At 24.2% G+C, this 13,945-nt stretch overlaps 4 protein-coding genes across 4 annotated transcripts; 2 read left to right on the top strand and 2 right to left on the bottom strand.

Annotated features, from left to right (window-relative positions):
• Nucleotides 1-51: 51 nt before the first annotated feature.
• On the bottom strand, nucleotides 52-2,092 carry LOC122500733 (zinc-regulated protein 8-like). Its single transcript, XM_043609809.1, has 2 exons — nucleotides 1,317-2,092; nucleotides 52-1,034 (listed from the first exon to the last, which is right to left on the bottom strand). Exons 1-2 carry the CDS (start codon nucleotides 1,739-1,741, stop codon nucleotides 740-742), a joined length of 720 nt encoding a protein of 239 aa, XP_043465744.1. The 5' UTR covers nucleotides 1,742-2,092; the 3' UTR covers nucleotides 52-739.
• Nucleotides 2,093-2,386: 294 nt separating this feature from the next.
• On the top strand, nucleotides 2,387-3,846 carry LOC122500709 (39S ribosomal protein L4, mitochondrial). Its single transcript, XM_043609773.1, has 3 exons — nucleotides 2,387-2,839; nucleotides 3,026-3,434; nucleotides 3,583-3,846. The coding sequence occupies exons 1-3, from the start codon at nucleotides 2,525-2,527 to the stop codon at nucleotides 3,726-3,728; spliced, it is 870 nt and encodes a 289-aa protein (XP_043465708.1). The 5' UTR covers nucleotides 2,387-2,524; the 3' UTR covers nucleotides 3,729-3,846.
• An 11-nt stretch (nucleotides 3,847-3,857) lies between these two features.
• Nucleotides 3,858-6,167, bottom strand: LOC122500700 (hydrolethalus syndrome protein 1 homolog). The gene is made up of 4 exons (XM_043609760.1): nucleotides 5,912-6,167; nucleotides 4,989-5,663; nucleotides 4,218-4,399; nucleotides 3,858-4,077 (listed from the first exon to the last, which is right to left on the bottom strand). Exons 1-4 carry the CDS (start codon nucleotides 6,009-6,011, stop codon nucleotides 4,030-4,032), a joined length of 1,005 nt encoding a protein of 334 aa, XP_043465695.1. The 5' UTR covers nucleotides 6,012-6,167; the 3' UTR covers nucleotides 3,858-4,029.
• Nucleotides 6,168-6,802: 635 nt separating this feature from the next.
• Nucleotides 6,803-13,875, top strand: LOC122500715. Its single transcript, XM_043609783.1, has 6 exons — nucleotides 6,803-6,864; nucleotides 6,971-7,132; nucleotides 8,810-8,995; nucleotides 10,375-11,073; nucleotides 11,226-11,299; nucleotides 13,699-13,875. The coding sequence occupies exons 1-4, from the start codon at nucleotides 6,813-6,815 to the stop codon at nucleotides 10,719-10,721; spliced, it is 747 nt and encodes a 248-aa protein (XP_043465718.1). The 5' UTR covers nucleotides 6,803-6,812; the 3' UTR covers nucleotides 10,722-11,073; nucleotides 11,226-11,299; nucleotides 13,699-13,875.
• The last annotated feature ends 70 nt before the right edge of the window (nucleotides 13,876-13,945 follow it).

Genomic DNA, 13,945 nt, shown 5'->3' with positions numbered 1-13,945 from the left:
AACCCTCTATTAATATATTTAACCAATTCTAGGACTACATTTCTGTTTTTGTGTAGAACTCTTTCATTTTTTTTTTTAAATTGATTGTTGATTTTGTTCAATTTTTCTACATTATATTATTCGATACATATATTTTTCGTGTTTTACTCTCCTTTATACGAAAATTTTACACAAGAAAAAAAATTTCTCTCGTTACAATAATTAATTAGTTTCCTTCAATTTTATTTTATTCGTCTATTGAAAGGAATTCAAAGATTCCTGCGTGTGGTTTGGATAATTTTTTTCCAGGTTTTATTTTTTTATTTTTTTACAATTTCTGTTCCTTTATTTTTAGGAAAACTGTATATAAAACTTATTTGAGGAAACATCCGACAAAGAATCGGAAGAAAAGTTAAACTGTCAATAAATTCGTATATTTTATACGTGAAAAAGTTGAATTAATTTTAAATAGTAATAAATTTTAAATTCCATTTAGTGGGAGTTTAAAGAATTTAACTTTCTGTATTTTAAACAAATGCAAATTTTTGCTTTTAAATTATTTACGCTTCCAGTAAAACGAATTTAATTTCTGACTTTTTCATATAGAAAAAACGAAAATAATGACTTGGACTAATATTTTTTTTTACTTATTAGATTCCTCCTTAATGGCTAACTTAATTATAAATTATAAAATGTATAAAATGTACAATATATAATTTTAATATTGTAAAATTACCTTTTCAACTTCTTGATAACAAATTTACTTAGTTTTCTTTACAAATTCAAAGTCCTCATCAACCATACTTTTAAGATGATCACGTGGTGTTACTGTCGTTTTCTTTCCAACGCGAGGTAAAATAAATTCTTCGTCGTACGTCAATTTTCCATAAGCCAATAGTGGATGTAGCAATAAATCCTGATCGTTTGGATCTTCAACGAGATTAGAATTTTTTTCCTTTGGAATTTCTCTCTCATCATTCGTATTATTGACAAGATCTGACTTTGATATTATCTTCTGATTGACCAGACCTCGAATAACACCGTTTTTCCACAATCTAGATTAAAAATTTAATTTTTTTCAAAAATGTAATAATTTTGTTTAGAAAATTGACAGTCTGAACACGATTTTAAATAAACAAATTCATTCACATAATCAGGGTGTCTACTATTTTCGTTCAACAAAATCCCCTGCTTTTTTTTCTTATCAAATTTATTTTATTTATTTACGAATTATTGTTTAGAAAATTGACTTTCTGGACAAGATAAATAAATAATAAACAAATTTATTCACGAAATAATAAATAACAGTAAATTTACGAATTATAAATTATAAATACCTTGACATTGTAGAATTGTCATTTCCTTGCGATTCTGCCTGAGAAAATTGCTTTTTTTCTGCTGCTTTCGTTTCCTCTTCTTGTAATTGTTGCCTCTGTTGAAAATATTTTTCTATGTCTCTATTTCCACGAACATTCATTGTCCGTACACTCAAACTTATTCTGCTTATGTCCGGCTTTTTACTATCATTATCATCATCACCATCATCATCATCATAATTATCATTGTCCTTGTCGTCCTCATCATCACTTGGAAATTGTCTTCTACTTCCATTTCGATAACGTACAGGAACAGGTCGCTTCTTGTTCATCTGACGATCTTGATCCGCACGACCTGGACCATTAACACGCACAAATTGAGCTCCATTATCATCACTACACGATGGCATCAATGTTAATTTTTCAATATCTTCGTGTAAATTCATTTTCAATTCGAGAGAAAAACGAGTTGATTTATAAAAAAAAAATATTTTACTACTTTCAATTATAGATCCATAAATATAGGGACCTGGTGAAGTTTTGCCGAACGATAAGCAGAAAATTAATTGATTCCATAAATAGAGGAATTTAATGAAATGAATGAAAATAAAATTTTCTGTTCTTCAATTGTTTAAATCTCATGTGACGTGTAAGTATATAATAAACAGACATTACTAAGCAACTAAGGTTATGAAAACGAAAAGAAATAAACAAATAAATTTAAAATATTACTTTTGTTTTTATGGTCAGCAGGCAAAGGTCAAGACATTGTAATAATGACACTTTCTTAAATTAATTACTTTTTGTTTATTATTATGAGCAAAACTGGAATTAAGTTCGTTTCACATTCTTTACATAAGATAGAAAAGGATAAACGATATTTCTATCCTTTTCTATCTTCGTGTAAAGAAATTGCATGAGATAAAAAAGGACACAAATATATCTCTGTCCTTTTCTAACACATGCTTTACGTTGGTCTTTACCTTTATGTTTTACGATTTTCAACGAGGTGGTCTTCTGTTTTCTATTGTAGAAGGTCCTTTATACCGGTGTAGAAAACTTAGAATATCACTGCCCAACCCTGGCAAAGTGGCACAAAACCTTCTGAACCCTGATCCGTGTTGGTGTTGATTTTTGAGGTTATATTCCTGGTGATAATTTCTTTTTGTTATTTTTTCTTTATTCGTATTGTATATTATAGTAAAAAATAAATGTGTTATTAAACAAAAATGTCATTTCTCTGTCGCAATATTTTCAATAAATTAGGAAAATACGTAAACGTAAACGTAACACCTCGATTTTGTACTATTGTTGATAATCAATGTTTAGAAGCAGAAAAAATAGAACCGAAAATTTCACTGACAGAGGCTATTAAATGTAGTAATTTCTTTCATAAACCCCGGCAAGTGTGGATCGAAAGTTTAAAAACAATACCAGACAAAAAATTGGGTATTGCTCATTTACATCCTGATATTTTTGCCGCCCAACCACGAGTAGACATAATTCACGAAAATATCAGATGGCAAAGAATGTTTCGATTTGTGGTAAGATATTAATACTATTTACTACTCTTTTTTTACAATTTACTACTATTTGGATACCTTTTTAGATTTATGACACTAAAAGCTATTTTTTTCTTTATTTTTGGGGGATATTTGCATCACTTCAAATTCGCTAATAGTTGAAATAAAAAAAAATTCTAAAAACTGTACCTATAATTTTTTTTTTAGTCTTATGCACATACGAAAACACGTGCTGAAGTTAGGGGAGGTGGTAGGAAACCTTGGCCGCAAAAGGGTTCAGGAAGGGCACGACATGGAAGTATACGTTCGCCTTTATGGCGTAAAGGAGGAAGAATTCATGGACCTCGTTCGCCGACGACACATTTTTATATGTTACCATTCTTCAAAAGAGTCCACGGACTTACTTCTACATTGACAGTGAAATTAGCTCAAGACGATTTACACATTGTGTCAGATCTTGAAATTCCCTCCGAAGAAACCTCGTACATTGAAGATATTATTAACGAAAGAAATTGGGGACCTTCTGTTCTATTTGTCGATGATGCGGATTTTATGCCTAGAAATATTTCAATAGCCACTGAAAATTTAAAACACGTTAATTTAATGCCTGTTTATGGTACGTTATTTTTTTTTCAGAATTTGAAAGTATTCAAAGTATTCAAAAATATGAAAACAGAAAAGTATTTCTATTTTCATATTTTTTTCTCGAATTTAAATACATTGACAATTTTTTGTAATTGTGATTCCAAATTTTCTTCTTTCAGGATTGAATGTCTACAGTATGTTGAAGCACGACACTCTAGTTTTAACTGAACGAGCTGCAAGACTCATTGAAGAGAAATTACTCTTTCAACTTAATAGAGCCAATCACGGAAACGTAGCTTCGAAATTCAAACTTAACCAGCAATAATAAGTGTTTTGAAAATTTTTATATTTCAGTTTTCTAATAAAAATTACATACCTAGATTTTAAAATATTTATCTAAAAAAAATATTGAAAAATAAAAATTTTTATGACAACTTACAATATTGAAACAATCTTTTTATTTGATTTTTGTATTAAAAAAATATTTCACTTATAAGTAGATATGTAAAACTGTTGTTTCTTATACTATGTACAAGATTTATTCTTTCATAAAATTGAGTGGCGATTTTCTAATTGATTCAACTTATAGAATATTAATTTACTTAAAAAGAAAAAATCTACCACAGTCATCTTTTCTTCAATGTCGATAGACGGGAAGATTTATAATCAATAGGCTGAAAATAAAAAATTAGTTAATTAAATAAAAATAATTATAATTTTATAATAAAATAATAATTTAATAATAATAATAACAATAATAATAATAATAATAATAATTAGAAAAGATATTTTAAAAAGGGTAAGAAATTTTTACCCTAGGATGAGGATCACAGCCCATCATTCGTTCGCGAATCGCCCATCTGACGTCTAAATGCTTATCTTCTCCGGGAAGAGGAAACTGCTTCCAATCCTCTTGATACTTTTGATAAAGTGACACAGGATCGGATTTCTTCCAAGGTTTTTGAACGTCTGGTTGTAGTCTCCACGGCCTTATAACTAAAAGAGAAAGTATTTTAATTTTTTTTAAATACTTAGATACATTATTTATTATTAGAAGTATTAGTATTATAAAAGTATTATTAGAGTTGACACAAGAATTTAATTTTTTCTTTCCCTGATTTCTAGACAGAATTTTGATTTTTTCCCTGACCTTAAAGAAATATTTTGATTAACTCTAAAAAAGATATTGTTACTGTAATTTATTTAAAATTATTTTCATCATTTCAATTCAATTATTATTTTCTACAATTTTTAACTGAACTAAAATCAATTATTTTTAATAATTTTTGAAAAAATTCTTTGAGAATTTTCAAATTTATTTGAAAATTTATTTACAATTCAATTTTACCAAAAAATTTCGATTATTCGGAAATTCTTCATTTAAATATAAATTAAAATAAAAACTTCAAATTATTTTAACAAAAATTCAATTAAACTATTTCAAAAAAATTAATTCTGCTTTTCCTGAATTCCCTGACCTGGGGCAACCAGATTATAATTTAATAAATATTGAAATGTTGTATTTTAGCTTTAAAGTAGTTTTTGTGTTGTATAAATTAAAATTAACAATTAAAAGAATTCTTACATGATTTAGGTTGTGAGGAACTAGAAGTTCTTGTAACCGAGTAAGTAATACTTTCGCCAGGATCAGAAACTGTGTTTTTCGTTTTAAGTTGAAGAACATTTGGATTTGAATCAGAAGCACTTGCAGGTCTCTTTTGTGCTCTTGATTTTTCACACAAGCGTGGCGTCGTCTTTCTTGTTAATTCGCTGTCAATTTTTCCCTTCGACTTTGAACAAGAAACACTTTCACTATTTTCCTTGGAAGACGATTTTTTCAATCCATCCGTGGAACTTTCTTTTGATTCCGACTTTGAACGATGAGTGTGATCTCGACTAGATCCGATTTTACCTGATGTCTGCTTGAGATCATTTTGAAATAAATTTTTCATCCAAAAATCACATTCTCGTTCTTTCGGTGCATCTGATTTTTGTGCATTTGAACGATTTTGTTTGAATATTTCCTTTACAGTGTTTTCTGTTTCTCTTGGGGAATATTTTATTTTCACTTTAACCATTGATTCGGTTTTTCGTGGGGTTTCCGGAAAAGCTTTTTTTTGAGAAGGAATATTTGTGGGCTTTTCTTGTTCTTCAATAAATTCTACTAGAGCTTGTTTCTGTTTTGTTAGAATTCTCCTCTTTATCTCCTCTTTCCATGCTTCACGTTCTCTTTCTTTTATTTTTCTGTATAGTTTTAGATCTGAAAATAGATTCTCTAGAATTATTTTTGAATAAAAAGAACGAATTTGTTAAAAGAAACATTGAATCCTTTTAAAATAAAAGATTTAAACGTTTTAAAGAGACTAAAATATAGGATGTTTCCTTGCTTTCCTTTTAAAGGGAAACTTAATGGATTTATAATTTTTTACGACTTTTGCTTATTATTTCGAAATAGATAAAAGAAAATTCTAATTTAGTAAATCTGATGGGAAATAATTTGTTTATTACCTTTCATAAAAGACTTCAACTGGAGTGCAGTGACACCAACGAATCCAAGAGAATTTAAAATAGAAAGAACCTCACTTGGATCATCTTTTACTTCGGACATGATTGTTTGTATCACTAGTTTTATTAAATTATATGTTTTCACAAATATCAGAAAACTTTTAATACATAATATTAATATTTATTTATATAATGAAACTAGAACGCTAAGCTTACTCGCTAAAAAGGTAAACACAACTTTATAGGTTATGTTTACGTAACGACTAACGAACAATCGTCACATTCTGATTGGCCAATTACTTTTTTAAAAAATAGAAGCGCCAAATTTAAAATACAGGTATATACTGAAAACAATTTTTTTGTGATAAAAGTTCATTAACTATACGAGTGTAATAATGTTTATTACACACTATTTTGTATTATTTTAATAGAAAAAGGCAAATTTAAAATTTATTTTAGTAGAAGAGTAGGTAAAGAATTTAATTATTAATATTTTAAACAATTTAAAGTTGCCCTTTAATAAAAATTACAATCTTATTTCATAATAAGAAATATTTGTTAAATTTTAGGTTATGTTATTGTTTATAAAAAAATTGCAAAAATTGTAATTTTTATATAGAAATTCAACTTTTAATTGTATAAAATAGAAAATTAAATTCTTTAAATACGCCTCCACTGAAATAAATTTGAAATTTAATTATTGCCTTTTTTAATAATATACGAATAATACTAACTTTTGTTTCGATATTGATTGTCGGATTATTATTGTTTATTATTGAAAAAATATAATAAAAATTCAATCAAGTTATTCGATGAAATCATCTATTATGTAGGTATATAATTATAAAAAAATTAATTCAATATAAAATCCTTCAAACTTTGCAGTCTCCATTCACTATTAGAGATGTTAACTTCAATAAATATTTATTTCCTGATAACGACGACAATTTTGATTCGTGTGTAGAAAGTTTTAATTTATATTATATTCTAATAATAATATAATCAAAATAATAAATATTGCTTGTTTTTCTTTAAATTATAATAATTAGTGCATTTTTTCAGCCGGATATGGAACACGAATCAAAAGTCTCGAATTGCCAAATTTGCTGCAAAAAGGATCAAATGTTAAATTTATTTGCGTTTATGAATTATTGAGTAGTGATTCTGGAATAGTAATAAAATGGTACCACAATCAGAAGCAAATTTATGAATGGATTCCACCTTGTAAGTTTAAAAATAAGAAAATTTTTTTTGAAGAAGTTACAAATTATTGCAGAAATTCAATTATTTTCAAAAATAATAAAATTCCCCACAAGAATTCAATTATTTAAAAAAATTCTACGCAAACCTTTAATTATTTTCATAAAATAATAAAAATTTCATTGGAATTCAATTATTTAAAAATTCTTTAGGTATAAATTTCTTAGCAATCATTCAATTATTTAAATAATAAAATTTTCCCCAAGAATTCAATTATTTTGAAAAGAATTTTAATAGAATCTCTTTAAAAAATTCAACGTTTCCATAAATAGTAAAATTTTTCGAAAATATTCAATTATTCTCAAAATTTTAAATAAAATTCTAAAAAGAATTCAATTATTTCGATCAGTTTCCATAAATAAAAAAATTTTTCGAAAATATTCAATTATTTTTGTAAATAATAAAATTCTTTGAATATATTTAATTTCTATTTCTGTAAATAAAAAATTCTTTGCAAAAACATAAATTTTTTTGAAAAATTTTGACTAAAATTATTTACGAGAATTGAAAACAATTTTAATTAAATTGCTGAGAAAATTCAATTATCTACGAAAATTTTAATTTTATTAAATTTAATTATTTTCCAAAGAGAATTCAATTATTTAAAAAAAATTTTTTTTGGAAAAATTCTACGAAAAACATTTAATTATTTTCATAAATAATAAAAATTTCACACGAATTAATATATTTACAAATTTGGTATACATTTTTTTGCACAATAATTGAATTATTTTCATAAATAATAAAATTCTTTTTAGAAATTCAATTATTTTGAAAAATAATAAAACTCATCGCAGAATTTCAATTATTTTTTATACTATTTTAATTGAGTTTCCGGAAAAATTCAATTTTATGAAATATTCAATAAATTATTTATTTTTGTATTTAAATAATTGAATTTTCGTAAATTTTTCTGATAAAAATTGATTTAAAAATGAATTTCAGTTAAAAATTTAGATAAATAATTTCGCCAAAATTCAATTATTTTCAAGAATTTTTTTAAATTCGCGTTAAGATTTTAATTATTTTTCTATAAAGAAAAATTCTTCGACAAAATTCAATTTTTTTCAGGAATTTTAATAAAATTCTTTTCAGAATTCAATTATGTATAAAAATTTATAAATAATTCTCGTAAAAATTTCAATTATCATTAAAAATAATAAAATTCAATTATTTTTAAAAAAATTTAATAATATTTATGTCAAAATTTCAATTATTTTTAAAAATTTGCCTCAATTTAACGATTTTTATTGTTTACTATTTTAATAATTTTTTCTAAAATAATTGGATTATTTAAAAAAAATTTTTTTTTAATTCTAAGGAGACATTTAATTATTTTCATAGATAACAAAAATTTCAAAGGAATTCAATTATTTTCATAAATATAGTGAAATTCTTCGTAGAATTTCAATTATTTTTCAATTTTCCGATTCTCAAAGAACTTTTTCAAAAATTATTAAAAATAATTGAGTTCAAGAAGAATATTAGTTAAAAATGTTTTATAATAAATATTCTTATAAGTTATTGACTGACTTAAAGATGATTAACGGATAAAAATTTAGAGAGTATTTAAAATGATTAATTGATTAAAATTAAGAGTAAATTTGATTTATTTTTTATTAAAAAAAAAAATGATTTCAGTGGCTCCTCGTGATATGGGAATTATGAAAGGATTAATCGAGTATCCTTGGGAGAATATAAATCGACCCCATTCTCATTCTATTTTGGAAATAAAAAATATAACGACTAATTTATCTGGAGAATATACTTGTACGATCAGTACTTTTCAGGATGAGGATTCAAAATCAGCAAATGTCATTGTTTATGGTAATTTCTATTGCTTATCTTATTTTCAAATTATTTTAAAAACTATTTTTTATACACACAAACACAGAGGCTTTTAACTACTCACTCGAATCTTTTAGATCTTTGACAACGAAAGTCTAAAATCAGATAAAAAATACATCAAAATTTATAAAACCACAGAAAATCGAGTTTCGAGAAAAACTTTATAAAAAAATTTTAATTTACTTTTTCTATCTTTGGTAAAAATTGGAAATAATCTCTTTTTGAATTGCGAAGTACAGTGAAACCTGTTGGAAAGCAACTCAATTTTTAAAATTTTTTTACAGTAAATAAATTTTGCAATCCGTAAAAAATAATTGTTTTATAATTTAATTTTGTAATATTTCTTTTTTTTTAAATTTAAATTTTAATTCTGTTGAGATTAGTCGAATCTTTTAATACATATTTGATATTATTTCAAATTATTATTTATAAATAAAATATTTAGAATTCTTTTGTAATATTCTGGAACTAAGTGAAAATAATGTTTGTCGGACATTTTTGAATACAAAAAATTTTTTTAAAAATAGAGTTGCATTCCAACAGGTTCCACTGTAAATCGAATTGAATTAATTTTAGAAAGAGTGGGAGAGTTTAAAAAAGTACTTTCTATATTCTTGTATAAAGTGTTTCTTGAAAATCTTGCTCGACTATTTTAAGTGATTAGGTTTATGATCCTATTGAGTTAAAAGCTCTTCCTCTGCATCTGCACTATAACGGTAATCGTGAATTAAATAGCCAAGGTCTGATTTATTCCCATATAACTACATCCGGCATATAAATTTACACTTGTTTTCATAAAAAAAAAAAAAAAAATTTATTAAAATTCCGTATCTTTAAATAATCACTCACGATGATCAATGCGATATTAAATCATCTTTCTCTTCATAATTATTATTACTCTTCAATTATTACTCATGAGTTTTACAGAAGGTTATTGAAAATATTTATTTTCGAATTTATTAAATAAATTTTATGAATAAATTTTAGAAATAAATTTTATGAATAAATTTTAGAAATAAATTTTAAGAATAAATTTTAGAAATAAATTTTAAGAATAAATTTTACAAATAAATTTTATAAATAAATGTTACAAATAAATTTTATAAATAAATTTTATAACGCTTAATAAAGTAATTATTTTAATTCTTCTAAAAGCTGTGATGAGAGTATTAAAAAAAGAAACTTGAAAATTGCCTTCAGTCAGGTGATGTTAAAAAAATGTTTAAAAATAAATACCTGTAATAGAAATAATTCAAGGGAAACATAATTACTAATAAGTAATTTAACCAATAATTACTATTAATTAACAAGTAATTATTCTTCCCCTAAACTAAAATTCTTGTTTTTCTTTTCAAAAGTTCCAGTAAACAATGTGACAATGAAAACGGAATTATACAATGAAACTCACCTGAATATTTCATGTGAAACATTTGGAGCGCACCCTTCACCGAAATTAAAGATTCTTATCAATGGATTAGAAGTTGAGGGCGAAACTAATTATTCCAGTGACTATTATGAAAATCCCCGGACTTGGAATCATTTATTAATGGGCATTCCAAAAAATTCGTCTCTCCTCGAATGTGAAATTCAAATTCCCGAAGTTAATTATAAACGATCGGAGAAAATATTCCATCAGTCTTGTGCTAAACAAAATTTATTTATTTCCTATGACAACGAATCGAATTGTGCCGTCAATAAAAATTAATTAATTCAATAAAAAATTCAATTTTTTATCAAACTTTCAATAAAATTTATTAATTTTCAACAATATTATAATAAAAAGGCAAGAGAAAATATTTTTAAAATAGAAAAAATATTTCCAATTATAGAAAAAATATTTTCAAAATAGAAAAGAATTTGTGACGAAGAAGGGGAAAATGTTGAAATAAAAAAAATATAGGATATCAGAAAGGTTTTGCGAATGCGCCAACATTCTTCGCGATAATGCGGGGGTGAAAATCGTCTTTAAAGGCAGAGGGGGAGGATTTCTGGCTGAAGAGCAACAGGCGATTTCCTCAAGATTATCACTAACAACTCATCCCCGTTGTTTGTACCAAGTGAGTATTGGCAATTTCTTATTTTTTCGAAGAGTGACCGAAAAAAAACGAGAATAGTAAAATAAAGAAAATAAAAACCAGAAGTAAAAGAAATTAAAAAATTTTAAAACACAATTTTCAAAGTTCAAAACTGTCTGTTTAACAATTTTTAGTTCCTTTCGACAAAAAAGCAATCTGATGACAAGAGAAATGGGACGCACCATCTACATTGTTTTATTAATTGCAGGTAAATATTTATTTCTATCAATATTAATTATCTAAATACTTAAATACTAAATAATAAATTTTTAATACTGAAATTACCAAAATACTCAAATTAAAAAACTTACAAACAAAATTTATATTTGGAAAATATTTCCAAACTTTTCATTTTCACATTTTTCTTCTTCTTTTCTTTCTTTCTTTTTTATTTGTATTTTAATGTTTCGGTTGTTTGAATTTCTTTTTTGTTTGATATAAATTTCGGCCATGACTTTGATATAAATTTCAAGGCGGAGAAGAATTTCATTTTAACCGGAAAGAAAAGTTTAAAATCTCGAAAAAATAGCTTAGTTGTAGAATTAATCTCGTAAAATGTCTCCAAGTTGATTAAATTGCGTTTTTGAAGGAGGCGGAATCTCCGTCCTTCTAATAATAAAGAATCTTAAGATGGACTTAAAACGTTTAATTAAAAACGACAAAAAGTATACGATGGGAAATTTATTTACAAAATCCTTTTTTTCCCCAGACTTGGAGGATTTTTAGAAATATATTAAAATTGCAAAAGAAACAATTTAAAAACAAAAATAGATTTTGAAAATATATGTAAAATATTTTTTTATAACTCATTTTATTAAATTATTATTATTATTCTTTTCGACAAATCAGGAGAAATATTAATTGTTTAACTTGAAGGAGGAATATTTGGATAATCCAGATAAGATTCTCAAAGGAACTTGCGATTACTGATGTATTCTTGGTTCTCTAATTAGTCTAATCCAATTATTACTAATAATTAATTAAATTATTATTATTATATTAATAAAAATAAAATAAAAAAAAGAAAATAAAATAAAAATAACATTAAAAATAAAATAAAATAGAAAATAAAATAAAAATAAATCAAAAATATAATAAAAACAAAAATAAATTAAAAGGAAAAAAATTATATTAAATTATTATTATATTATATTCGATATTATATGGAGAAGAAATAAATATTCAATTTTGATAAAAATATTTTACAATTTGGGGAGAAAATGCGAAATATTCTGATATAAAAAATAGTTTAAAAAAATTTTTACCGAAACTTAGTATAGTTATATTAATTAAATAAAAATAAAATAAAAAAGAAAATAAAATAAAAATAACATGAAAAATAAAATAAAATAGAAAATAAAATAAAAATAAATCAAAAATATAATAAAAACAAAAATAAATTAAAAGGAAAAAAATTATATTAAATTATTATTATATTATATTCGATATTATATGGAGAAGAAATAAATATTCAATTTTGATAAAAATATTTTACAATTTGGGGAGAAAATGCGAAATATTCTGATATAAAAAATAGTTTAAAAAAATTTTTACCGAAACTTAGTATAGTTATATTAATTATTATTATATTAATATAGAATATTAATTAGTAAAATAATCTTTAATGTAAGATAATGACTCATTAACTTTATTTTAAATTTATTGTTAAAATTTTTTTTATTATTATTTTAATTTTGCATATATTTTTTGGTAGACTCCCTGAAGAGGAAATCATTCAGATTTCAAAACGTTGGAGTAAATAAATATTTTTATTCATTGTCCGATTCTTTTCGTTTTATTTGCTTTATTTAATATTAATTATATTTTACTAATTTCTTTCGACATTTTTCTTTTTTTTGAAAAAATGAAAAAAAAGGGAAAAAAAAAATAAAAATAATAAAAAATAAAAAAAAAAATAAAAATAAAAAATAAAAAAAAATAAATAAAAAATACATTCGTATTTTTTGTAGAAAAAATTACAAAATTTAGTATTTATTTTCTCTCCTAAAATTAATTAATTACCTAAATATTAATTATAATGATACAAATAAGTACCAGGATTTTTTTTGCAATTTTCCTTTTTTTAATCGAAAATTTTACGTTTTCTCTGAGCCAATAAATAATTTAACAAAAATTCAAGTCGATTTGAGTTTTCCAACTAATTACTAAATCCTTGCTGCGTAGAATATAAATCGATGTCTATAAAACACGAAATGAATAATAAATTTAATGTAAAGTTTTGAGAGAAAAAAAATGGTAAAACTTTCCAAAGTCATGCATTGCAATGACCGGAAGATTTCGCGTCAACTTCTAATCATATTTAATTCGCATTTCTTGCAACAAATCTTAAAGAATTTTTATCATGTACGAGAATATTTTACATTAATTTCCTGATATTTATAATATCGTGACAAACAAGTTGAGAAATAGAATTTTACAAGCAGCCGTCTTGAGTAATAATTAAAATAGAATTTTAACCATATTTTTCAAAACAATTAAATTTAATAAATTTAATTTAATTTGTTTTATTTGTTATTAAAATTATTTAATTTGTTTTTTTTACTACGTTTTGATCGAAATCGATGCAAATTATTTTTTGTTTAACAGTTTGTGCACTTTGGACTTTTGGTGAGGCACTTTCTTGCGACCAATGTGGCAGGGAATGTATAAAAATTTGTGGAACTCGAGGATTTCGGGCATGTTGCTTCAATAATTTGAAAAAAAGAGTTCCTGCCGTTGGACTTTGGGTTGATCCACCAAAACATGCAGGTCATTTTCATCTCATTTAAAAAAAAAAAAAATGAAAAAAATGACATTTAATATTCTTGAAAAATGTCTAAATTTACTTTAAGAC

Source organism: Leptopilina heterotoma, unplaced genomic scaffold (genome assembly GCF_015476425.1).
Source record: "Leptopilina heterotoma isolate Lh14 unplaced genomic scaffold, ASM1547642v1 Lhet_101, whole genome shotgun sequence".
In the NCBI taxonomy this organism is placed as follows: Eukaryota; Metazoa; Arthropoda; class Insecta; order Hymenoptera; family Figitidae; genus Leptopilina; species Leptopilina heterotoma.
The sequence above is the reverse complement of the archived record's forward strand: the minus strand, read 5'-3'. Positions and strand labels throughout refer to the sequence as shown.